Here is a 23,616-nt window from a genome sequence, read left to right on the forward strand (position 1 = left end):
TGGGAGCTGCTTCCAGCCCTTTCCCTGCGGCCTCGGGGCTGTGCACCCTCCTGGCCCTGCCCGTGCCCCAGTGGGACCAGTGCCACCATCTTCCCCCAGTGCAGGGAACTGGGTGCCACTGTGTAAATAGCAATTAGGACCCAGGGCATGAATCAGCAGGGACATTCCCTGGAAGCAGGCTGGGACAGGAAGGGACAGCAGTGCCATGCCATGCCTGTGACCCAGCCACCCTCCCGTGGCTGACTCATGGGGTCTTGCAGGGATGAGGAGTGCCTGGGGCATTGCTCCTGCTGTGGCACTGCAGTGTGGGGGAACAGGGTGATCTGGGGACTCCCCACCCCACTGCTTTGCTCTGAGCAGTTCTTGCACTTGCAGACCCTAGCTGGGCTGTGTCCCCATGGGGACAGTGGGGCCAGTGCAGAGCTGCTGCATGGCAGTCATCACCCTGGTGCCAACATCCGCTCACCTGGGCACTGTCCTGGTGGGAAACCTGGCAGGAAACTCCCAGGCCCTGCAAGCTCTTGTGGGACATAACGAGGAGTGTGGGGGACAGGGAGTTGGACTGGGGCAGCACAGGGCCTGTGCTGGGGGCTGTCCCAGGTAGTGCAGGGTCCGTGCTGGGGGCTGTACTGGGGCCTGAGCTGGGGCACTGCACGGGTGGAGCACAGGGCCGTGCTGGGAGGCTGCACTGCTGGAGCACAGGGCCGTGCTGGGAGGCTGCACTGGTGGGAGGCTGCACTGCTGGAGCACAGGGCCGTGCTGGGAGGCTGCACTGGTGGAGCACAGGGCCGTGCTGGGAGGCTGCACTGGTGGGAGGCTGCACTGGTGGGAGGCTGCACTGGTGGGAGGCTGCACTGGTGGAGCACGGGGCTGTGCTGGGAGGCTGCACTGGTGGGGCACAGGGCCGTGCTGGGAGGCTGCACTGGTGGGGCACAGGGCTGTGCTGGGAGGCTGCACTGGTGGGGCACAGGGCCGTGCTGCCGTGCCGCAGGGACAGTGGTGTGGGCAGCCCTGGTCACAGGAGCCACTCCGCTTGTGCCGGCCAGGAGAAGAGGCGGCCTGGCCCCAGCCCCTCCCCAGCTCCAGCGGGAGCTGATTGGCGCGGGCATGGCTGCCTGCCCCGGGCTCCCCGCATTTGAGCAGCTTCCAGAAGCTGACAAACCAGACTGGTTACAGCCGGGCTCGGCCCCGTCCTGCCTGGCCCACGGCAGGAGGCAGCTGCTGCGCGGTGCCCGCCCTGCCTGCGCCCTTCTGGCACGGCGGGCAGCGGCGGCTCGGTGCCCTCTCCTCTGGACCGCGGCGGGTCAGTACTGCGCTGGTGCTGGGGAGGAGGAGGAGGAGGAAAAGGCTGTTGGATGCTGACGGTGCTGCCCCTCTGGGGTGGCCTCGGTGAGGGTGATGGGGCTGCACGCGGCGTTGGAGGCTACTGACGCACCGGTCTGGGAGGGCGCCCCAAAGCGCCCCGGAGGGATGTTGGGAGCCTGTGCGGAACCTGCTGCCTTCAAACCCTTCGGGCGGCCGTGCTGAACGAGTCTCCTGCCCTGGAGCGGCCCCCACGTCCCGCACCCAGCCCCGAGGGACCCCGGCGGGCGGGGGCCGAGCGGGGTGGCTGCTCCGGCCACCCTGATGGAGCTGATGGCGGGCGAGGAGGCAGAACCCGGCCCGCCGCCGGTGCAGGCAGCCGCTGGGGAAGGCTGTGCCAGGCAGCAGAGCGAGAGCGAGACCGTGGGCTCGGGAGACACCGGGGAACCGTCCCGGCGCTGTGGAGAGGCGTCTGCTGCTGCCTGGAGATGCTGCCCGGAGGATGCCAAGGAGCCGCTCCTGCCCGGGCGTGAGGAGCCGCCTGCCCACGGTGCCTCCCTGCCCGCGGGGCAGGACCCTCCCGCCGCCGCCACCTCCGGCCTGCCCCGCGGGGAAAGCCCCGGAGGTGTCTCCGGCTCCAGGCCGAGCCTCTCCGGCGAGGCAGAGGGGGCACGGAGCGGCGGCGCGGCGGCGGCGGAGCCGTGCCCGGTGCTGGCGGAACCCCAGGACGAGTGCCCCATCTGCACGGAGCCCTACGACGGGCAGCGGCACAGGGCGGCCGTGCTGAACTGCAGCCACGGGCTGTGCCGCGCCTGCCTGCGGGCCATCATGGCCACGGCCGGCGGCGCCGAGCTGGGCCGCGTGCGCTGCCCCATCTGCCGCCAGAAGACGCCCATGCTGGAGTGGGAGATCTGCAAGCTGCAGGAGGAGCTGCTGCTGCTGCACGCCCAGCCCGGCTCCCCCGGTGCCCTGGCCGCCTCCCGGCCCCCTGCGCTGCCGCCTCGGCGCCCGGGCCTGGCGGGCGCCCTCGAGCATCGCTTCCAGGTGCGCTTCCACACCAGCCGCATGTTCGGCTGCCTGCCCTGCGTGCGGTACCCGCCCGGCCTGATCCGCGCCCTGGCGCGGCTGGAGCGGCGCTGCCGCTGCTGCTACCTGCTGCTGCTGGCGCTGCTGCTGGCGGCGGAGACGCTCAGCCTGCTCCTCATCTTCCTCCCCATCGTCCTGATGGTGATGCTCTTCCTCATCCTCGACAAATAGCGCTGGCTTTGTGCCCTCGGGAGAGGAGCCCAGCTCCGGCTCTGCCCACGGCTGGTGCCGGCTGGGAGCGGGCCTGTGACCCTGGTGCCCGGGACACCCGGCCCTGCCCGAGAGCCCGGGCCGGGGGAGGCAGCGGAGGGAGGCCACCCTGGAGCTGGGCAGTGCCTGCACCGCGGGACCAGTGACACCTCACTGCCGCAGCCGGGGGGATGGATAGATGGATGGATGGATGGATGGATGGATGGATGGATGGATGGATGGATGGATGGATGATGGATGGATGGATGGATGGATGGATGGATGGATGGATGGATGATGGATGGATGGATGGATGATGGATGGATGGATGATGGATGGATGGATGGATGGATGGATGGATGGATGGATGGATGGATGGATGGATGGATGGATGGGAGCCCTTCCTGCGCTGAGGTACATCCCTGCCTAGGGGCTGGGGAGCAGAGAGGCTCTGCAGGCAGAGCAGGGCTCTGTTGTGGACTGTGCCACGGGCTGTGCCACCTGCACCCAGGACAAACGGGCTGGGATCCCCCAGCACGGACTGAAAATACAGCCTGTGTTTGTACCGCAGCCGTGTCCAGCTGAGTTCAGTGCCTGTCTGAGCGTGTCCCCTTGGGGCCCAGCAGTGACACGAGGAGGGAATGGGCACAGCCAGTGCACCCACCTACAAGGTGCTCCACCATGGCACCTCCCAGCTCCTGCTGAGCCGTGCCAGCCTGTGCTCAGATTGTGCCTGTTGGGGAGATAAGTGAGCAAACACGGCTCTGTCCCTGCCATACACGGCTGGAGGAGCCTGTGGTGAGTGGCACAGGGGCTGTGCCTACATGGGACCTGCCATGGAGCAGGAGTGACCCCAGACTGAGCCGGATCTGGGCTCTGCCTTTGTCTGCCAGCCTTACGTGGGGGCCATGGCCAAGCAGGTGATATCTGGGTCACAGTGTGGCTGCTCTGCACCCTTGTTCCTCCCCAAGGGGACAGGGATGGGGATCTTCCCAGGCTTTCAGCCACCTTTGGGCTGGTGGTGGGTAGCAGGGAGTTGTCAGACCCTCGAGGTCCTTCCAGGATTCCATTGCAGGGGTGCTGACGCCCACCTCCACAGCCTGGAATGTGCAGCAGGCTGTTTGTCACTGCCGGCCTCCTCTGGGTGTCCTGCCAAGGCTCTGCTGACCCCGTGCCAATTCCCCCTCCCTGTGCTGTCCCCCCTCTCTGTCCCCCTCAGCCCAGCCCTGCTGGGGGGCTGGTGACACTGCTGTGCCCTGTCCTTGTGCCTGGCTGTGCTGGGCTCGTGCAACCATCGCCGTGTCCTGGCTTTGTCCCTGTCCCCTGGAAACACCCCACGGGCACCTCCCCAGGGCTGTGGGAGACAGACCACAGGGTGCCAGTCCATCCCCCACTGCCCCTTCCTCCTGCCCAGAAACGGGGGGTGAGCAGCCAGCAAGCACTGCTGTGCCCACGCAGCCCCGCAGAAGACCCGTCCTTGTGCCCAGGAGGGCAGAGATTGGGGCTGTGGGCCTTTCTAGGACACTGCTGCCACTCAGCATCAGCACTGCCATGGGCTGCTCTGGCAAAGGCGCAGGGTGGGAGCAGGGCACCCCAAAACAGGTCAGGCCAGCAGGCAGAAGCAGGTGGGTCCCTCCAGCCCTGGTGGCACCAAGGAATATTTATTTATACCAAATGGAGCAGCTCCATCAGGAGAAGTGCCAGTTCAGCCCTGGCTGGGGCGGTTTTGGCTCCATGGAGCTTGTGGGGAGGGGGAGCTCAGACACCCGGGGGGCCCTGTCACCATGGGGAGCCTCGTGCCCCTGCCCGACATTGCATTGGGGTGTTGGGGTGAGCCAGGCCAGAGCTGCTCCCACAGAACGCCCCCAGCACTCCCGTGCTCCCTGAGCCAGCTGTTGGCACCTCTGGGTGCTGAGAGCTGAAGGACACCTCCACAGCCCTGAGAAGGAGGTTCCTGGGGGCTGTGCTGTGGGATGGACCCTGTGGGCCGTGTGGGGCCTGGCTGCAGTACCCACTCCCAGAGCTGGGTTATATTTAACAAGCTGAGGTAAAGGTGAGCAGGGCTGACAGGCTGACCCAGGGCTGATGCAGAGCTCCTGCTCTGGGCACAGCTTCCAGCACAGCCCCCCAGACCCACCCGGCTTTCCCACGTGCAGCCCTGTCCCCTCTCCCAAGCCCCTGACACCCTATTGCACCACCCCAAATGCTTCATTTCATCCCCCAGCTGGCACCTGCTGGCACCAGGTGATGTGTGTCCCCAGACCAGGACTTGGCTGCCGCCATCCCTGCAGGGACCTGCCCATTCTCTCCTGGCTTCTTGCTCTGCAGCCGGGCGTGTCCCATGGCTCCTGCCCTGGCCGGAGCCATCCCCGTCCCAGCTGCAGCACAGCCACAGCTCCTGCCCTTCTGCGCTCTGGGGACACGTCCCCACGGCCCTTGGCAGCGTGGCCAGGGGACAGCAGCCCTGGGGCCAGCGCGGGGAGGGGACATGGAGCAGGAGCTGGGGCTGCAGCCAGCCCTTTCTTGGATCTGACCCCAGGAGAGATCCCGAGCTCAGCAGTCCCTCCCCAGCCGCGGGGCCAGCGCTCCCTGGGCACCTGTCCCAGCCACCAGCCATCACTGTCACTGCGGCTTGCGGTGTGCAAGCGGGCGCTGGCACTCAGCAAGGAGCGTCCTCTGCGCCTTTGGGTGTCACCGCCCCGGGGTGAGCTCCGAGGCTGTCCCCAAGGAGGGCTCGGCCGGGGCTCAGCACCTCCCTGCAGACGGGAGCTCCCCGTGGCTCAGCACAGCCCGGGGATCCCCCCGCCGTTTGCATCCCTGGGGAACCGGTCCTGCTGTGCCACCTCCGGGGCAGGATGGGGCTGCTGGGGCCACCCTGGGCCATGGGGACCGGCCTGGGCACTGCCACCGTCCCTGCAGGAGCAGAGCAGCCCAGCCCCGAGCCCCAGGCTGGCTGCAGGAGCTGCTTGTCACAGAATCACAGAGTGCTCTGGGTTGGAAAGAACCCATCAGGATCATCCAGTCCAACTCCTGGCCATGCACAGACACCCCAACAATCCCACCCTGTGCCTGAGAGTGTTGTCCAAATGCTTCTTAACTCTGGGGAGAATGACTGGCAAACGCCACGTTCTGAACCCACGCCAAAGGCTGAGCCCAAACCAGGCTGAGCCCAAACCAGGCTGAGCCCAAACCAGCCCGATCCTGCCACTTCCACCTAAAATGAGAACATTTGGGGAAAGGATCATCCCCAGGAGCAATTTAACTCCCCACATCCCCTCTCCTGTCACCGGACACTGGGGGAGCCCAGAGCTTCATCCCAGCCTGGGACAGATGTTACAGCAATGGGGAGATGTTAGAGCCAGCTCACCTGGGAACATCTGGAGCATCTCTGCTCTTACGGGGCCAGACCTGTTCCTGCAGCAATGTCCTGACCGTGCTTAAGCAGCTCATAGGACATGGAGATCTTTAAAAACTTAGCGTGGAGGCACAAAGCTCGGAATGGCCATGGGAACATTTCAGAGGATGTGAAAGACTTTTAATTCCCCTGCATCTGTGACACGAGGGCTGGCACCACCCCATGTCCCTGTCCTCTGCAGCAAACCTGGCGTCTCTTCCAGCAAGGGCTTATTCGAGGTTAATAGGGCAGGAGAAATGGGCTCTCGCCCAGTACTTGCTCCTGAAAGGCCCTATTTCTTCCTTAATTGCAACTCAAAATCAAATTAACAGTTTTAAATTTACTCTGGGCCCAAGAGGTGCCACGAGGGTAAGGGAGAGCGTGTTGTACCCTTTGTTCTTATGTAATAAAAAGGGTAAATTCCTACTGAGGGCAAAATTGCTGCCACCTCTGCTCTGGCTGGCCCACAGCTCCGGTGTCCTTGGGGACAGAGACGCTCAACCCGGATTTAATATGAGCTTTTGGGGTGCTGGAGTTCTTTATCCTGGATTTGGCATGAGCCTTTGGGGCGATGGAGATGCACATCCTGGATGTGGGGCTGCCCCAACTCCCCTAAGCAGCCGCACGATTTGGCTCAGTGTGGGGTTGCTGTGACCACCAGGAGACCCCCACACTGTGCCAAGGCTGCACAAAGGATGGAGGAATGTGGGTGCAGGGTGGGTATGTTGGTAAGGACAGGGAGACAGGACACAGGTGCAGTGTCCTTGGGGATGAAGGTGGCACTGGCTGCGTTGTCGGTGCTGAAATTCAGCATCCATGGACTGGGAGGTGATTCTGTTCTCCAGGCGTAGAAACTCCCCTGGGATGGATGCCAGCACACCAGGAAAAAGGGTCTGCAGCCACCCTTGCACCCTCCTGGATGTGCTGCTGCTTTGGAAGCAGATGCTCCGCCTTGGCCCGGAGCTGAGGGCAGAGACAGGTACTGCTCCTGGAGAAGGAAAATCTGGGGGCTGGCACTGGTTTTGGGCACACAGTGCCTGTGGGCCCACACCAGCCAGTGTGTACAGCTCGCCCTGGGGAGCTGCCTTGTCCTGGGATCATCATCCCAGCTGCTGCTGCTGCACATTCCTGGCTCTCCCAGCCGTGGAGTTCCCATCCCAGTGACCCGGGGCCCATCGGGGCAGGCAGTGGGTGCCGTGCCTGGTGCTGCCAGCTGCGTGCCAGCCGTGGGGCAGCTGCTGCGTGCTGTGGGAATGGTGCAGAGAGGGGCCCATGGGTGCAGCTGCCTCACAGAACAGGGCAAGGGGAGCCCAGCACTTCCCGTGTCCCTGCCCAGCTCCCTTCGACAGCAGGTGCCATCAAATGGCACATCCTTCCTCCCCCCAGTATCTCACATCACCCGGGGAGAAAGGGGACATCCAGCAGGTGTTTGAGGGCTCTTGCTGTGGCTGAGCACCCCTTGCCAAGCTGGGCAGGGTCCCTCAGGGTGCCCAGCCACACGCAGAGGCTGGGCAGGGAGGGGACACACCTCCATCAGAGCTGAAAGCCAGGTTGGAGGAGGAGGTGCCAGCCCAGGGGAAAGCTCTAACCTGGGTATGGCCCCACAGGTGGAGCAGGGCCAGGGCACATCCTGGCCTGTCACCCCACTCCTGCCCGCAGTGCGCGCCCCAGACTCCGGCTCAGGCTTCGTTCCAATATAATCTTTATTGGGGAGACTGATGGGGTCAGAACAAGGCCGGGTATAAAACATGATCATGGTCACAACCAGCAGCAGGAGGCATTGGCAGAGCAACACAGACACGGTACCGGCGCCGTTCTCCGCCGGGGCGAGAACGGTCCTGGGGCTGCGCCAGCGGCATCGCCCGCTCCCTCGGGACACGACAGGGCATGGACTGGCCCCTCTCCCTGCATGGATGCTGGGCTTTGGCCAGTGCCAAGGGCTGCTGTTTCCTCCAGGATGCAGGGTTCTGGGACCCCACAGGCTCACCCAGCCCCAGCACCTGGGACTGGGCACCATGGGCCCCTGGTGCCGTGGCCATGCTGGGTTGTGGTGCTCAGCCCCATGGGAGCACCCAAAATTATGGCTTTTTCTTTATTTTGATTTTTTTTTTTGCTTTTTTGGCAGCAAACTTACCCCTCCAGGTGCTCTGGAGAAAGCAAGGCTGTGCAGAGGGGCCTGCTGCCCTGCCAGCTCCTCCGCACAGGGGTCAGAGCAGAGGTGCTGCTCTGGGGAAGGGACTGTGGGTAGGAGCCAGACCTCAGTCCCCCTACCTGTCAAATCCCCTTGCTGGAGTCAGCAATTTGGGGTGCTGGACCCCGTGCTGCCCTCCTGAGCCATCCCACGGGGCATTGCTGTGGGTCCCGGGCGGAGGGGCAGAGAATGGGCACAGCTCAATGCCTTTGTGAACACGTAGTGGCCTGGGATGGGGTGGCTGGGGACGGATGGGGAAAAACAAGAATCCTCCAAAACGAGGACAAAGTGGAGCTTTCCTCAAGGGCCTGTGGAGGACATGGGCCGCATGTCTGCTGGCATCTGAGGGGCCGGTGTGCGGCTTGATGTGGCTACTGAGACTCAGGCGCATGGCGGCGTGGCCACTGAGATGAAAGCTTTGGCAAATAATTTATAGAGAGGGGGTGGAAGGGGTAGCTGGGGACCTGTCCTCACTTCTGTCCTGGGAGGGTGGCCCAGTGTGGCACCATGCAGCTCCAGGGTTCCTTGTGCTGCTGCTGCTGGCTGTGGGGCGATGGGGAGGGCGTCACTCCGGCCAGAACCCAGCGCTGGCTCTTGGGAGAGCTGGGGAGAGAGGAGGGAGAGGCACCCGGGGAAGGAGCACGGCGAGATGCTCGATGCCCACAGGAGCACCAGGGGAGCTGCAGACCCTGGGTGCGCTGGTAGATGCGTGCCCCGTGCCAGCGCCCCTCTCCTCGGGCACCGCGGGTGAGCAGGGGGCTGCTGCCAGGTCCCAGCACCCCCCTGCCCCCCGCGAGTGCCGGCGAGGACGCCAGTCCCCCATGCTTGGCCGTGGTGAGTAGGAGAGCATTCCCTGGCGGTGCCACTGGCAGAGAGAGGACAGGCTGTGCCGCCCGCCGGGCCCCGCTGCGGAGGGGCGGGCGGGCGCGGGGCTCACATGATGGTGCAGGAGGACAGCGGGTTCCGGATGTGGCAGGTGCAGGCGGCCCCGCAGTACTGGCGGAAGGTCTGGTAGCAGCTGCGGTCGGTGTCGCTGCTCCACTGGACGGGGTTGGCAGCCAGGGCCTCGGCCGGCAGTCTGTTCAGGATACTGGTGTTGACGGCCAGCGCCGCCAGCCCGTAGTCGGTGAAGAGGACGGTCTCCCGCTTGCAGGTGGGGCAGGAGATGAACTTGTACTTGGGGCAGGACTCGTAGAGGATCTGCAGGCACTCCTCGCACACCGAGTGCAGGCAGGAGAGGATGCGGGGCCGCTTGTTGGTGAAGTTGTACATGTGGCCGCAGGTGGGGCACTCCAGGGGCTCGCAGGGCGTCGAGGGGTGCAGCACGTACTGGTTGACGATGACCTCGTCCGACGGCGGCTGCCGGTGGTAGCAGACCTCGGAGCTGCCCTTGCGCTGGCCCTGGTAGGCGCGCTCGCGCCGCGGCAGCGGGGGAGTCCGGGGCAGCGGCAGGGGCCCGGGGGTGGCGTCCAGGGCGGGGATGTCCCCGCAGGCCTGGTTGACGATGATCTCGGACTCGGAGGGCCACGCGCGCTTGGCCACGAGGGGCGGCTCGCGGCGCGGGGCGGGCGCGTAGCGCGGCTGCGACGCCTGCAGCTCCGAGAACTTCTCCGGGTGGATGATCTTCATCGCCTCCATCTTAATGATGACCTGTTGCCCTTTCAGACACGACATGAGTATCGTTTTCACATTACTGTCCACTGCTCTGGGGTCTCCAAGGGATGCCTGCATGAGGCTAAAACATGCCGGCAGCCTGCTGTGCTTTCAGTCTCGGTCTGGCCGCGGAGCAGGAGCACGGGGAGCAGCGGCTGGTGCGGGAGAGCATCCTGGGGAGACGGGCCAGTGCCAGCGGACCCCGCGCCCCTCTCCTGCAGCCAGCCCCGGGGGTGCCAGGCGCGAGGCTGGGGCTGGAGCAGGCAGGGCTCACGGTGCCATTCTGCCTGCTTCAAGATGCTCTCGGGAGGGTGATCAAAGTGCCGGCTCCCTGCAGACTCCCCAGGATGTTAACGTGACATTGGCAGCCACTCAGCAGCCCTGCTCTTTGCCTTTGCTGCCACTTCCCACAGCGGATCAGCTGCAGTCGGGAACAGTAATTTGGGGATGGTGGCACTGGGCGCTGCCCAGGGCAGGTAAGTCCAGGGATGATCTTGCAGAACTGGAGGCAGCTCTCACTTTGCCCCAGGCCAGCCTCTGTTCCTGTTTACATGCAGTGGGATCCTCGTGGCGCTGAAGAATGTGTTTGCAAATTCCTTTGCTCTGACTTCCCGGCTCTCCCGCTTGCAGTCACTGGCAGCTCCCACAGGGCAGGGGCTCAGGGCACATCCCGTGCCAGAGGGCAGCTCACCTTGGCTGCAGCCAAGACACCACACACCTTGTCCCCTCGGTCCCTGGTACCTCTGTCCCCAGCTCAGCTCCGTGCTTGCTGGAAATGAAAAGTGAGAGGGGGTCGGATCCAAGGCTCTTCATGGATCTACCGGCTGCCGGCGCTCCCTCGGGATTCGTGCCCGCCTGCATCCCGGCAATTTGGCAATCGTGCCCTACGGTCCCGTCCATCCACCCGCGTGCTTGGGCTGCGGGAAGTGGGAGCAGGCAGGTATTTTCCCCCAAGGCATCCCCTCGGCGGCCCCGACCGTGGGGGCCCGGGACCCTCTCTGCCCCGAGGGTGAGAGGACAGGTCCCCCAGAGCTCCGCTGGGCTGCAGGGCCCCTCCCGAAGGGGTTCCTCCGCCGACCTGCCTCTGCTCAGGGTTTTCTCTCACGTTTAGCCCCTCCTCTGCTCAGTGGATCTATTTTTACCTCCATCGCTTGCTCCTGATCTGTCCCTGCTATTATCCCTCCCTCCAGCTTCCTCTCCCCCCCTTGCCAGCTCCCTGCCCTTGTCCCGGGGCTGATGGAGAGGACAGGCCACGTTTGCGGGCAGGAGATGGGGGGCAGGCAGCCAGCCCGAGGCCATTTTCTCCCTCAGCAGCCCCTGCGCCAGCCCGGCTCTCCTCCGAGAAGGGCGAAGGCGCTCTCCTCCATCACGCTGCAAATGCTGTTAGAGGGATGCCTGCTCCCGCCGGGCGCTGCCGTGCCTGCCGGAGGGGGCCCGAGGGGCCATCTGGTTGCAGCAGCAGCAGCCTTGGGGATGAAGCAAGGTCGTAGGGTTCAGCCCCGGGTACCTGAGGGCTGGGAGAGTGGGCAGGATCCCTGCCCAGCCCCAGCAGCGATGTCCCGGGAGCCATGCCCTGGCAGCACCGGGGTCCCGCAAGCATCCTGCCCTGCGGAGGGAGACCTCGCCTCTTTCATTCCCCATCACGGGCCCGCAACCTGCACCCCACATCCTGCACCCCGCGTCCTACGAGGAGCATATATTCCCCCCTCGTCCCGCACACAGCAGCAGCCCCGGGGGCTCTGCCTGCAGCTCTCCCACAGACACTCACCTGCAGCGCCCACGAGCACAGCCATACGGGTGGTCAGCAGTGCCACGCACTGTCACCGCGTTCCCACGCTCCTTCTGTCACACCCCTTCACGCACAGCCCTGGCGCAGCACCCCGCAGCCCCACCGCCCCTGGGGCGACACAGCCCCCCGCTATCCCCGTCGCTTCTGGGGTGACACAGCCCCCGACGTACCCCACACCCCATCACTTCTGGGGTGACACAGCCCTCCCCAGCATCTTCCCCTCCCCAACCTCCCACCGCAATCCCCAGCCCCGCACGTCCCTGCCCCACGCTCGCAGCCCCGCGGAGCGCACGCCTGTGCACACGCCAGTGCTCCGCACACCGCGGGGCGACTCCCCCGCCCCTGCCCGCCGTTACCTGCGCTGGCCCCGGCCGGGGGTCCCGGTTCAGCCCCCGCTCCGTGCCCGGTGCGGCTCCGCAGGCCCGAGCGGCGGAGGCGATCTGAAAGGCAGAGGGATGCGGCGCTGCCCGGCCCGGCGCGGCTCCCCGGGGATGCTGGCGGCTCCGAGGCGCGGCTCCCCGGGGATGCTGGCGGCTCCGAGGCGCGGCTCCCCGGGGATGCTGGCGGCTCCGAGGCGCGGCTCCTCGGGGATGGTCCCGGCCGGCCGCCCCCGGCCCCGCCGCCTGCTCCGGCCGCGGCCGCGGCGGCGCGGGGAGGGGACCGGGCACAGAGGCCGGGGCTGGCGGCGCCGGCTCGCTCCGGATGCTCGGCGGGGACCGGCGGCCGGGGGAGCCGGCAGGTACGGCCGCTGCCGCTCCGGGGGGCTCCTTCGTGCCCTCCCCCGGCTCCCCCCGCCGCCCCCGGCCGCGGAGCTCGGCTCGGCGCGGGGCTGATGCAACAGCCCCGGCCGGCAGCGCGGGTCGCGGGGGGCTGATGCCGGGCCCCGCTGTGCCCCTCGGCAGGTGCAGGCGGCGGCGGGCAGCAGCGGGCAGGCAGCGGCGGCTCCGTGCCCGCCGTTCCCGGGGCCCGGCGGCGCGGGCGCTGCTGCGCGCTCCCGCCGCCGCCCGCAGTGCCGCCGCAGTGGTGCAGCCGCCTCACATTTCTCTCGCTCAGCAGCGCCGGGGCCCGCCGGCCGCAGCGCCTGACGCCCAGCACACCCCCTCTCCGCCCCGCACCCCCGCCCCGCACGCCCCCTCCCCGCCCCGCACCCTCCATCCGCCCCGCACATCCCTCCTGGCCCCGACCGTCTGCCCTCGTCCCACACATCCCGCTTCCCCCCCGCAGCCCCTCCTGCCCCGCAGCCGCTCTCCCCGGGGCCGCTCCCGAGCCCTCCCCGCGGCCCCGCTCCGTCCCCGCCGCCGGCCGGGCCCGCGGTTCGCTCCGGGCCCGCGGTTCGTTCCGGGCCCGCGGTTCGCTCCGGGCCCGCGGTTCGCTCCGGGCCCGCGGCTCGTTCCGGACCCCCGGTTCGCTCCGGGCCCGCGGTTCGCTCCGGGCCCTCGGCTCGTTCCGGGCCCGCGGTTCGCTCCGGGCCCGCGGCTCGCTCCGGGCCCGCGGCTCGTTCCGGATCCCCGGCTCGTTCCGGGCCCGCGGTTCGCTCCGGGCCCGCGGTTCGCTCCGGGCCCGCGGTGACTCAGCAGCAGCGCCGCGGCGAGCGGGGCCGCGGCCGTGGGGCAGCACCGGGAGCGGGGCCCTGCCAGCGGCCCCTGCGGCCCCCGGGGCCGGGAAGAGGCCGGGCAGCCAGGAATTCCCCACCGCTGCTGCTTCCCACTGCCAAATCAGCCACACACCCCACGCCGTCCCCTGGGATCCACGGCCACCGGCTGTCGGGGCAGCAGGGGGGTCCCCTGACAGCCCCCCAGTCCCTGCTGAGCTCCAGAGCACCTGGGCACAGGGGCTCATTGGTGCCTGGGACACGGTGGGCTCAGCGTGCTGGGCAGGGGGTTGCAGCAATGCTGACAGGTCCCTGAGAGCGCTGGAGAGCGTTGCTGATGGCCGTGGGCTTGCTGGTGTGACCCCCAGTAGCACAGGCAGACAGGAGCCCACAGGCTGGGGACACCCCACAAGGTGCCCTGAGCAGATGAGTGCTGGTGCATGCTTCCTGGCTCCTGCAGATGTGAGAGGCGTGGATGTCCCCTGGCAGATGTTGGAGGCCAGGCTGCCTTCTCCCCCTGCTGTGGGTGCCTCCAGGATGGGGACCCCACAGGCAAATGGCCAAAATGGGCAGGCAGCCCCACACAGAGACCTCCAGCTTGCATGCCCTGACCCCAGGACCCGTGACCCAGGCCTGTGCACACTCCAACCCTAACCCACTCCGCCACTCTACCCAGCCCTAGCTGGAGCAGGGTGCTGGTGGGGTTCACCAGGCTCCTTTGGGTGCTGCTGGGGTTCCCCTGCTCATGTCGCCCATTGCTGGTTTTTAGTTTTTTATATTCCTCCAGGATTTTGCCCGGGATTTCGTGCTCTCCCTGAAGATTACCCTGCCCAGCCCTGCTTGCTGACCCTCCATCCCTGCTGCAGCAAAGATCCAGCCCCTGTAACAAGGGGTCTGCATGGTCCTGGAGTTGTCATGTCCCCACAGCCACACTGCCCTCACCCCACCGCTGTCCTCTGGCCCTGCCGCCAGTGGGATGGACACAGGAGCTGGAGGTTACATATTTCACAGCTCTGCCAGGCCTTGTGCAGCCCACAGATGATCTCCTCACTCACACCTCTGGCAATGATGCTAAAAATCTCACTTGGTGCCTCTCTTCCTGACCTGGAAGAGATGACCACTGCCACCCGGGCTGAAAGATTCCCCGAGGGTACCCCAAGGGCTCAGCTGTGCTCCAGACTGACCCTAGAGTCAGGTTCTCCCTGGGGACCCTGCAGCATCACCTCCACATGGAAATCCATGCTCCCTTCTTGACAATGGTTGAGTTTTTAATCTTGGAGTTTCTCTCACTAGATAAGGGATTTTTGAATGCCTCTAGCACCTCTACGTGCCATTCTTTGATCTGCTCACCTGCTGAAATCAGTGTGAGGCTGCTGCTGCCTGGCACACCACTAAACAGGGATTCCCTTCATCTTCCCCATCCTGCCTGTGTCAGGTGCTCCTGCCTTCCCTGCTAACGTGCCTGGGTGCAGATAGCAAGAGCTGAGATCTTACGCCTGAGCTGGCTGAGCAGAGGAAATTGCAGGAAGTGAGCGAGCACGAGCTATTTTCTGTTATTAATTCATATGGCATTCCCGTGCTGACCCAGCTACACGATGTGCTATTATGCTGCTATTTCATGAGTTAAGCAACAGCTCTATTTAAAAATAATCATAAATTACACTGGGCATCTTTTCTGCTGAATAAGAGTGTTTGTGCCAAGGTGCTGGGATCTTCCTGTTGCCCCAGTGACTCTGCCTCTGCTTCACATGCTCAATGCAGAGCTTTCCCTTTCCTCAGCTGAGTGGGTCCACCAAGATCTTTGCTTTCTACCCAAACTGGAATAACCTCATCCTTCAAAACCCAGACCTTCCATCCCTGTCTGGACCTATGTGGCTCAGACTCGAGTGATGATCCTACCAAACCTGAGCCCCGTGGCCACCTCTGCCTTTGGGTCTTGCTTCTTACTCCTGGTTTAACACCTAACTTGGGTATATCAACACACATGTGTTATCTTTTATAAAAACCTATTGCATTCAGTGTTATCATAAATGTACATATTTTGGCTGCATGTGGATACCCTCAGAATGCGTTCTGAGCTGTGCTGATGTGATGTGGGTACTCTCCTGGATTTTACAAGCAGCACTGATGTATTTTACCATTTTCAGGGACCTTGCCAGCAGGCCAAGCACACCTTTGGGTCCAGAGGTTGCTCCTCAGCTCAGTTGTACCTGCTGTCCTCGGGTCCAGCTCTCCTTAGACTGACATGCAGGAGCAGCTTTGCCCATGGATTCCCTTCGTTTGTCCCAGATGAACAAGGTTTTGCTGTTTGTAATCAGGAGACTATTCTAATTCAGCTGGTGTTGACCTTGTGTGAAACCACAGCTTCTTCCTGCAAAACTCATTCATGTGCACTGTCCTGGCTGGATCAGTTTGAAACCTTTGCTCTGTAGATGTGTTGGGAGCTGTAACACTGCTGGCCAGGCTTTGCTGAGATGAACAGTGAAGCCAGAAGATAATTTGGCCCTAAATTTCTTCCTCACCATCAGCCATTACCTGCTCAGCCATCTAGCTCTCTGCTCAGGGTTTTATTGTCCCTCTGGATTTCCAGCATCTGTGGGAAGGACCTGTTCTGAGAGGACAGCCCTGTTCTCACTTGGTGCCAGCCTTGCACTGTGATGGCACCTGAGGCTTTCCTTCCACCCTCCCTGGGCGAGCTGACAGCTCCGTGTGTGCCAAACCTTCTGTCCCACAGCCAGGTCCCCATCCATGCTGTCCATGCTCCTGGTGACAGCACCTCCAGCCACCTTCCTTTGCTCCCCGCTGCTCTCATCACCAAGTTTGCTTGTCTGGGTCCTGCACACATCCACAGCTCTTCCCAAAATCCTGTCTGTTTCTCACACCGATCTTGTTTTGCTCTGGTGAATCACTCATCACAGAGATAATTCACCCACAAAGCCGTGAGCTCCTCCCCAGCTTTGCAGAGAGCAGCTTTCTCTGCAGGTCTGTGTGGGACAGTGCCGGTGCAGGGCCTGCCCGGCCTGGCCTGCCTGGGAGGGAGGGAGGGAGGGAGGGAGGGATGTGGGACCCCCAGCCCGAGTTTTCATCCTCTGTGTGCTGCCCCCTTGGACTGCCTCTCCTTCCCGGGGCAGAGCACCAGGAGAAGGGACCCCCAGGCTGCACCACAGAATCCCAGAATAATGAGGGTGGAAGAGACCTCTGAGATCAAGTCCAACCCATGCCCTAACACCACAACCAGACTATAGCACCAAGTGCCAAGTCCAGTCTTTTTTTAAACATATCCAGAGATGGTGATTCCACCACCTCCCTAGGAAGACAATTCCAGTATTTTATTATTCTTTCAGTGAAAATTTTTTTTCCTAATATCCAACCTAAACCTTCCCTGACGTAGCTGAGCCTGTGTCCTCTTGTTCTGTCAGTGCTGCCCAGTGGGAGAGATCGACCTCACCTGTCTGCAGCCTCCCTTCAGGAGCTGTAGAGAGCAATGAGGGCACCTCTGAGCCTCCTCTTCTCCAGGCAGAGACCCCCCAGGCTTGTCTGAGGTGCACAACAGCCCAGCACAGACCCCAGGAGAAGAGGAAAGCAGGGCAGCTCCATCAAAACCAGCAGAGGAGCTGTCTGTGCAGCTTGCCCAGACAGAGCAAGCAGCACTGTGAAGGAGGGATGCTACTGAAATATCTGCCAAGAAAGAAGCAGTCTCTTGTTGCCAGCTGGTAGCTGAAGGATGCCCCAGCTGCTGCAGAGCTGCTCTTGGCTGCTGCTTGCAGCAGTGTGTGGGTTGGTTGCTGGTGGTCAGGACCTGACCACTGATGCTCTTGCATCAATCCTAATGCCGTGGTGGGGGCTTTCATGGGCTGGTTTCCAGGCTTGCAGCTGTCTACAGAGACCCTACCATGAGAGAAGTGATGCTCAGAAGATCCCCAGAGTGTCTGAAGCTGCTCACAAACCTTGAGATGCATACTTGGTATTCAGAGCAGCCTGAAGGTTACGGATGTTCCTAAAGCCCCAACAGACTCCAAGGGGCTTAATCATTATTTTTACTATCAGTGATTAATACCGTGGCCACTTCTATAAACCCTGGGTGTGAAGAGGGGGCCCACCTTGCTGGTGCTGCACTGAGCAGGAGGAAGCAGTAGGAGGAGGGGGGATGCACCTGGGCTGGGGGGAGTTTAAGGGGCCAGGGCTAGAGGGACCACATCCTCTCTCCTTGGATGTGCTGACCTTCACTCCCCTCCCCACCAACTCCTTGCCTGCAGATCTGGGGTTGCTCAGCTGCCAGAAAAGAACACTCATGGAAAATGTACTGCTCTCCACCGTTATCTCCTGAGAGCAGGGAGAGAGAATGGGCATCTGTAGCCACAAGTGAGGACATGGGAAATTCCAGGTGTATTTCCCTATGGCTACACAGGGAGAATATTTTTGTCTTTGAGGGTCAAACAGTAGACTAGGGCACAGAGAGGTGGTGGGATGTCCTTCAAAGCTGCCCTGTACAAGGTCCAGAGGGACAAATTGGTCACAGTCTGAGCCACAGCTCTGTGGGCAAGTGGGGTCCCTGCTCCCATCAGGGCCCCCTTTTTCATCTGAGGCTGAATCTTCTCCAGCCCCAGGCAGGCACAGTCCCACAGACTCCCTGGAGAAGTTCACGTCTGGTTGGTGACTCCACAGCAGCACAGCCATGTCAGAACCCCCTTTCCAGTCCTGCAGTGCCACTGGGGAATGAGAGGGGGGTCTGCAGCTCCCCAGGGACTGCTGGCCCAGGCAGGGGCAACGTCAAAGACCTACTAGAGCTGCATTTCAGGGGTGAGAGAGTGCAAGGAAGACCCACTTCCTTTAGAAAACACCTTGTGTCCAAAGAAAACAGGACAGGACTGGCCCAGAAATAGAAGTGGCAGCTCTGCAGAGCCTTCCCCAGCCGCGCAGCCCAGCTGATGCCGGGTTTAACAGAGCCCGAGGGATTCAGGGCTGGAGGAAACCAGAGCATGTGCCAGAGTGCCAGAGGTGGGGGGCAGCGCTGTCCCAGCCCTCCTCAGGGCCGGGCGGGTGCAGGGCTGTGGGGCAGCTCCGGTGTCCCCACGGTCATTGTGTGACATTCAGCGGTTGCTGTGCTGGCTCCCTGGGAAAGGCTGGCACTCACACCCTGCCAGCGCTGCCCGCCGGGGTGCCACGGGCAGGCACAAAGTGGGTCAGGCAGGAGGAGCAGCAGCGGCCGCGTGTGCCCTGTGGTGCCCCGTGGGACACCGTGGGACACCGTGGGACACCGTGGGGCACCGTGGGACACCGTGCTCCTGGCAGGGTGCAGCGGTGCCCAAAGTCCCGCTCCTCCTTCCCGGGGGCTGCCTCAGCTGGGACACAGCTCCGAGCAGCACTCCAGACCAAGGCAGTGGTTTGTTTTTGCAGTATAATTTCAGCTTTTGCAGGAAAACTTCCCTGGAGGCGGTGGATGGGACCCACCGGGTCCTGCCTGCGTGGCTCCAGGTGCTGCCCTCCTTTCTCTGGCCACAGCCCCAGGCCCGAGGCCGTGGCTGTGCTCACAGAGGGTGCAATCTTGCTGTCCCAGTGTGGCTGTCCTGGGGCTCCCAGCAGGACCCGAGGGCACGATGCACTCCCTCATCCCTGCTCCCAGCAGCTGGCAGCACCCTGGCTCTCCTGCTGGGCCTTCTGCCCAGCTTGGGCAGCCCATGCTCCTGTGTGGGGCACCACGGCTGCACTTCTGGGTCAGCTGGGTGAATCTGAGCCCTGAGCTGAGGGGTTTGTGTTCCCTGCGTGCCTGTAACCCTCCTGGGGGGTTATGTGGGTGCACAGCCGGGAGCTGGCCCTGGGCACAGCTCCTGCTCTGCAGAGGCTGTGGGGCCCTGGGGGCTGCCCGAGCAGGAGCCACTGCTGCTCTTGGAGCCTGGGAAGCTGGGCCAAGGCTTGGTCTGAGGGTGTGGTGCAAGAGCTGCAGTGGGGGAAGAGGGGTGGCTCGCAGGCCTGGGGCTGGGAGGCTGGAAAGGGGAGTGGGTCACCATCCTGCTCCAGCTGGAGAACTCCCCAGCACTGCTGTGGGTGGGAGCTGGGAATGTGGGACACGTGGCAGAGGGAGGGGCTGCATTCCATGGGGCAGACATGGGGGGCTGCACCAGCTCTAGGGGATGGTCTCCAGGGCTGACAGCATCATCTGGCCTTGGGGTTTCATCACCCTGAATTCTCCAGTCCTCCAAGAGCCCGGGCCAACGTGCCTGGTGCCAGGATGCTGGGATGTTGTTGAGGACATCAAGGCCTGTCTTTCCCCTCTGCTCCCTCCAGAGAGGACTCCTTGCCCAGTGCATTGGCTGAAGGGAGACCTTTGTGCACAAGGGGTTGCAGCAGTCTGCGCTCCTGTGCAGGCTGTGGGGAAGCAAATGGAGCACTGTAGCCAGAGTGAGGCCATTCCATGCAACAGAAACCAGGGCTCTACCCGGGGAGGGGGACCCAGCATGTTCAGACTGCTGTGGGTGCTGTCAGATGCCACTGTGTGATGCTGTCAGATGCCACTGGGACTCTGCTGTGTCCCCAGAACAGGACAGAGTAACCAGAGAGACCTGGACCACCATGAGCCGTGTCCCACAGCCACGTGTTTGTTTGGGGAGAAGGGGAAGCTCTGCAGGGCACTGTGCACACAGCTCTCCCCTGGAGCTGCCACGGCCCCATGGATGGGGAAGAAGGGGCAGTTTTGGCTGCGGGCTCAAGGGCTCTGCTTTGAAGGTGCAGGCTCAAGGCTGAGGACTGTCCCCCAGCAAAGGACCCGGGGTCCCTGGGAGCCGCCCCCTGCCCAGGCTCACGCAGCCCTGCTTTCTGCAGGACCCCAATCTGCGCAGCGCTTTGGGGCTGGCGGGGCTGCGGAGGAGGCTCTGCAGCCTGCCCGGGGCTGCCTGCGTGCCAGCACAGAGCTGCCAGCCTGCGCCAGCCCGGCGCTCGCATCCCTCCCTCGGCAGACGCAAATGGGAGCAGACAGCCCGGTAAAGATCAAACCCCGGCAGCCCGGGGCTGCTGTCAGCGCGGGCAGGGCGCTCGGGGCCCTGCCTGGTGATGCCCCTGCCAAGGCGCTGTGTCCCCGCACGGCTGCAGCACGGGGGGGCTGGCAGGGGGATGCCCACGCTGCTGTGACCACGGGCAGGGGATCCGGGGCTTTGCCTGGCAGGGGGATGCCCACGCTGCTGTGACCACGGGCAGGGGATCCGGGGCTTTGCCTGGCAGGGGGATGCCCACGCTGCTGTGACCACGGGCAGGGGATCCGGGGCTTTGCCTGGCAGGGGGATGCCCACGCTGCTGTGACCACGGGCAGGGGATCCGGGGTTTGCCTGCCCGGCTTTCCAGTCTGGGAGATGCACCAGGCGCTGGCAGCACGCAGGAATAACTGCTCCTGCTTCTCTCGCTGGGCTCTGCCGCAGGGATGCTCCCGTGCCCAGCACCTCCCCAGGGACTGCGCTCCGGCTTCTCCGCGGGCTCAGGGGCAGAGGAGAAGGTGGCCCTGCAGCACGGCACTCCGGGAACTGCTGGGGAAAGGCCCCTCCACGGCCCCAGCCTTCCTCAGCGGGTGGAAACCTCAACCTCGGCCCGCCCACCCCGGCTCTGGCTCAGCCAGCGGCTGTGGGAGCGTGAGGATGGGGCAGCCGCGGTGGCACGAGGGTCGTGGCTTGCAGGAATCCATCTGGCTGCCCGGGCAGCGAGGCAGGGGGGCAGCACCACCCGGGGGATGCGAGGGGCAGAGGCAGATGCCAGCGGCACCCTGGGAGCTGCAGCTTCAGCGCAGCTTCCTCACCCTCCTCGAGTGCCAAAGAGGATTGAAGAGAGCCCTGGGATTCCGCAGGGACGACAACCAGCTGGATTTTGCACAGCGTGCCTGTTTCCCACGCAGGAAGGTGGCAGCCATCGCCCCGATGCCCACATCCCCCCGACCCGGGGCTGGCCCCTTCAGGACAGCAGCGCTGCTGCGGAGCAGGGGGGATGAGGGTCCGAGGTGCAGCTGGGGAGCAAGGAGAGGGCACAGCTAATTGGGATAATTGCTAAAACAGGCGAGGAGCGAGCAGGGAGGGAGGCGGTGAACAAGGAGCCCTTGTGCACAGGCGGCCCAGGCACGCGGCCCCGGCTCCAGAGCCAAACAAACGGGGACTGTGTGGAGCAGGGAGGACAAGCAGACGGCAGGACAGAAACCAGACCTCCACCGGGAGAGAGCCGGAGCCAAGGGCTTAGCTGGGAGCTGGGTGCTGCACAGGGCCTGCCGGCTCCCCGGCAGGAGAGCAGCCCCAGACGGCCACGGCCAAGCCTTCCCCGGGGCAGGATGGTGCCATCCCTAATCCATCCCCGGGGCACGGGCCGAAGGGGAGGATGGCAAAGTGCTGGGGATGCTCCAGGCCAGGAGATGAGTGACAGCCCTCTGCCACAGCCACCCCCAGGAGTGGAAACTTTCAATCACGGAAATGTAGCAGGAAACCAGCCCTCGTCCCAAAAAAAGCCATCGGCAGGTGCGGTCACTGCCCAAGGTCGCGGCACGGCGGAAGCGGCGGCATCGCCCACGAGGCTGCCCCGGGTGGGAGCAGCAGCTGCCCCACCTCGGCTGCTCCCTCCGCAGGAAGGAGAAGTGACATTTGAGCAGGAAGAAACGTGGCTGTGCATGTCAGCTGCCCAACCCCGTGTCCCAGCTGGGGCTCTTACAGCCCCTTTTCCAGGAGTCTGTGGGAGGGTGCAGCCTTGGAAGACACGCCGGGCTGTTTGCTGCTGCCCGGTTCTGCACGGGGAGCTGCAGCTTACTGCCCATGGACACAGATCCCCACAGCATCCGCCTGTCGTGGGGCTGGGCTGAGCTTGGACACGGGTGGATTGCCCTTCCTGAAGTCCCGGTGTGCAAGCATGTGTGAAAGCAAGTGACCCAGCTGCCACCGTCCCCGTGGCACGTTGTGGGGGACAATGCACGAGCACCAAGGGGAGCATCTCTGTGCTGGCCAAAGGCTCTGCCTGAGCAGGGGTTTTGTTTATGGGTAGGATGGAGCAGAGGGGGAGATTGTGGCACCGATTGTGCCCAGATGCGTGCTGCCTCCTGCTTCCTTGCACATTCAGCAGCAGCCCCTGGCTCCTGGTCTAAAGCCTGTTGGGAACAGTCCACCTCAGCCTGCAGGCTCTCGGCAGCTGGGAGGGGACGGGAAGGACTTGCTCCGGGCCAGGAAATCCTTGCTTTCTCCTCCAGCCGGGCCGCAGTGGGCAGCCACAATGCTCGCTTCCCCCGCGCCGCTGCCAAGCCCCGGCGTGACCCGGGGGCTGCGGGCCGGGAGCCGCAGGGGAGAGGGACGGAGGGGGCTGCGGGAGGGTGATAAGGAAACCAGCTCCGCTCTGGTTCCTGCAGCCCGGGGAGAGGCCGGCAGCGCGCCAGGCGCCGGCCCGCTCCTCTGATGTCGGTGCGGCCGTGCCAGCCTGGACACCGGGTGGTGTATCCAGCTCGTCATCCCTGAGGAATGCGGCATGCCCCTGCCAAGGGGAGAGCCTGGCATTAAGCTGGAGAGGCTTTGGGCTCTGCCAGCAGCACGGGCTCCGAGCAGCCCCGGCTCACCGGGCACCGCGGACGTGCCTCTGCAGCGTCCGTGTCCCCGCGGGCACCGGCAGGGCCCGGCAGGGACGGTGCCCAGTGCCCGCACGCCCCGAGCCCGTGTGCCCCGGCTGTGCGTCCCTGTCCCGGCCGTGAGCCCGCAGGGTGTCCCGGCTGTGTGTCCCTGTCCCGGCCGTGAGCCCGCAGGGTGCCCCGGCTGTGCATCCCTGTCCCGGCCGTGAGCCCGCAGGGTGTCCCGGCTGTGTGTCCCTGTCCCGGCCGTGAGCCCGCAGGGTGCCCCGGCTGTACATCCCTGTCCCCGCCGTGAGCCCGCAGGGTGCCCCGGCTGTGTGTCCCTGCCCCGAGCCTGCAGGGTGCCCCGGCTGTGTGTCCCTGCCCCGAGCCTGCAGGGTGCCCCGGCTGTGTGTCCCTGTCCTGGCCGTGAGCCCGCAGGGTGCCCCGGCTGTGCATCCCTGTCCCGGCCGTGAGCCCGCAGGGTGCCCCGGCTGTGCATCCCTGTCCCTGCCCCGAGCCCGCAGGGTGCCCCAGCTGTGTGTCCCTGTTCCGGCCGTGAGCCCGCAGGGTGTCCCGGCTGTCACATCGGGAGAGCGCAGCCAGAGCAGGATGGCGCTGGCGGGGTACCCGTGGGCTCTGAGGAGCCCGCAGCCCTCTCGGGGCCGTGCTGTGCTGCGGGGGAGCAGCAGCCTGGGGAGAGTCTCCTTCTGCAGAGGAGCTGGGCTGCCCCTCCGCACCCAGGGGGTGCCCGGAGCTGCACGGGGGGCAGGGCCACGACAGCCCGGTGTGTGCACCCAGGTGCCGAGCCGAGGGACCACGGGAAATCCCTCCCACCCAGCAGCTTTGGCAGGTCACTTCCAGGCTCCAT

At 64.5% G+C, this 23,616-nt stretch overlaps 2 protein-coding genes across 4 annotated transcripts; one reads left to right on the forward strand and one right to left on the reverse strand.

Moving 5' to 3' along the window:
* Positions 1–1,061: 1,061 nt before the first annotated feature.
* On the forward strand, positions 1,062–3,147 carry LOC140685210 (ring finger protein-like). The gene has a single exon (XM_072936500.1). It carries the CDS (start codon positions 1,627–1,629, stop codon positions 2,557–2,559), a length of 933 nt encoding a protein of 310 aa, XP_072792601.1. The 5' UTR covers positions 1,062–1,626; the 3' UTR covers positions 2,560–3,147.
* A 4,509-nt stretch (positions 3,148–7,656) lies between these two features.
* Positions 7,657–12,774, reverse strand: RNF208 (ring finger protein 208). 3 transcript variants are annotated; one of them, XM_030286979.4, is made up of 2 exons: positions 11,961–12,103; positions 7,657–10,584 (listed from the first exon to the last, which is right to left on the reverse strand). In XM_030286979.4, exon 2 carries the CDS (start codon positions 9,891–9,893, stop codon positions 9,096–9,098), a length of 798 nt encoding a protein of 265 aa, XP_030142839.1. In that variant the 5' UTR covers positions 9,894–10,584; positions 11,961–12,103; the 3' UTR covers positions 7,657–9,095. The 3 variants fall into 3 exon arrangements, with proteins under 3 accessions (XP_030142839.1, XP_030142840.1, XP_072792600.1); XM_030286980.4 differs by lacking the exon at positions 11,961–12,103 and adding an exon at positions 11,584–11,723; XM_072936499.1 differs by having other exon boundaries at positions 9,816–10,584; positions 11,961–12,774.
* Positions 12,775–23,616: the final 10,842 nt, after the last annotated feature.

The sequence above is a fragment of the Taeniopygia guttata genome, chromosome 17 (assembly GCF_048771995.1).
Source record: "Taeniopygia guttata chromosome 17, bTaeGut7.mat, whole genome shotgun sequence".
In the NCBI taxonomy this organism is placed as follows: domain Eukaryota; kingdom Metazoa; phylum Chordata; class Aves; order Passeriformes; family Estrildidae; genus Taeniopygia; species Taeniopygia guttata.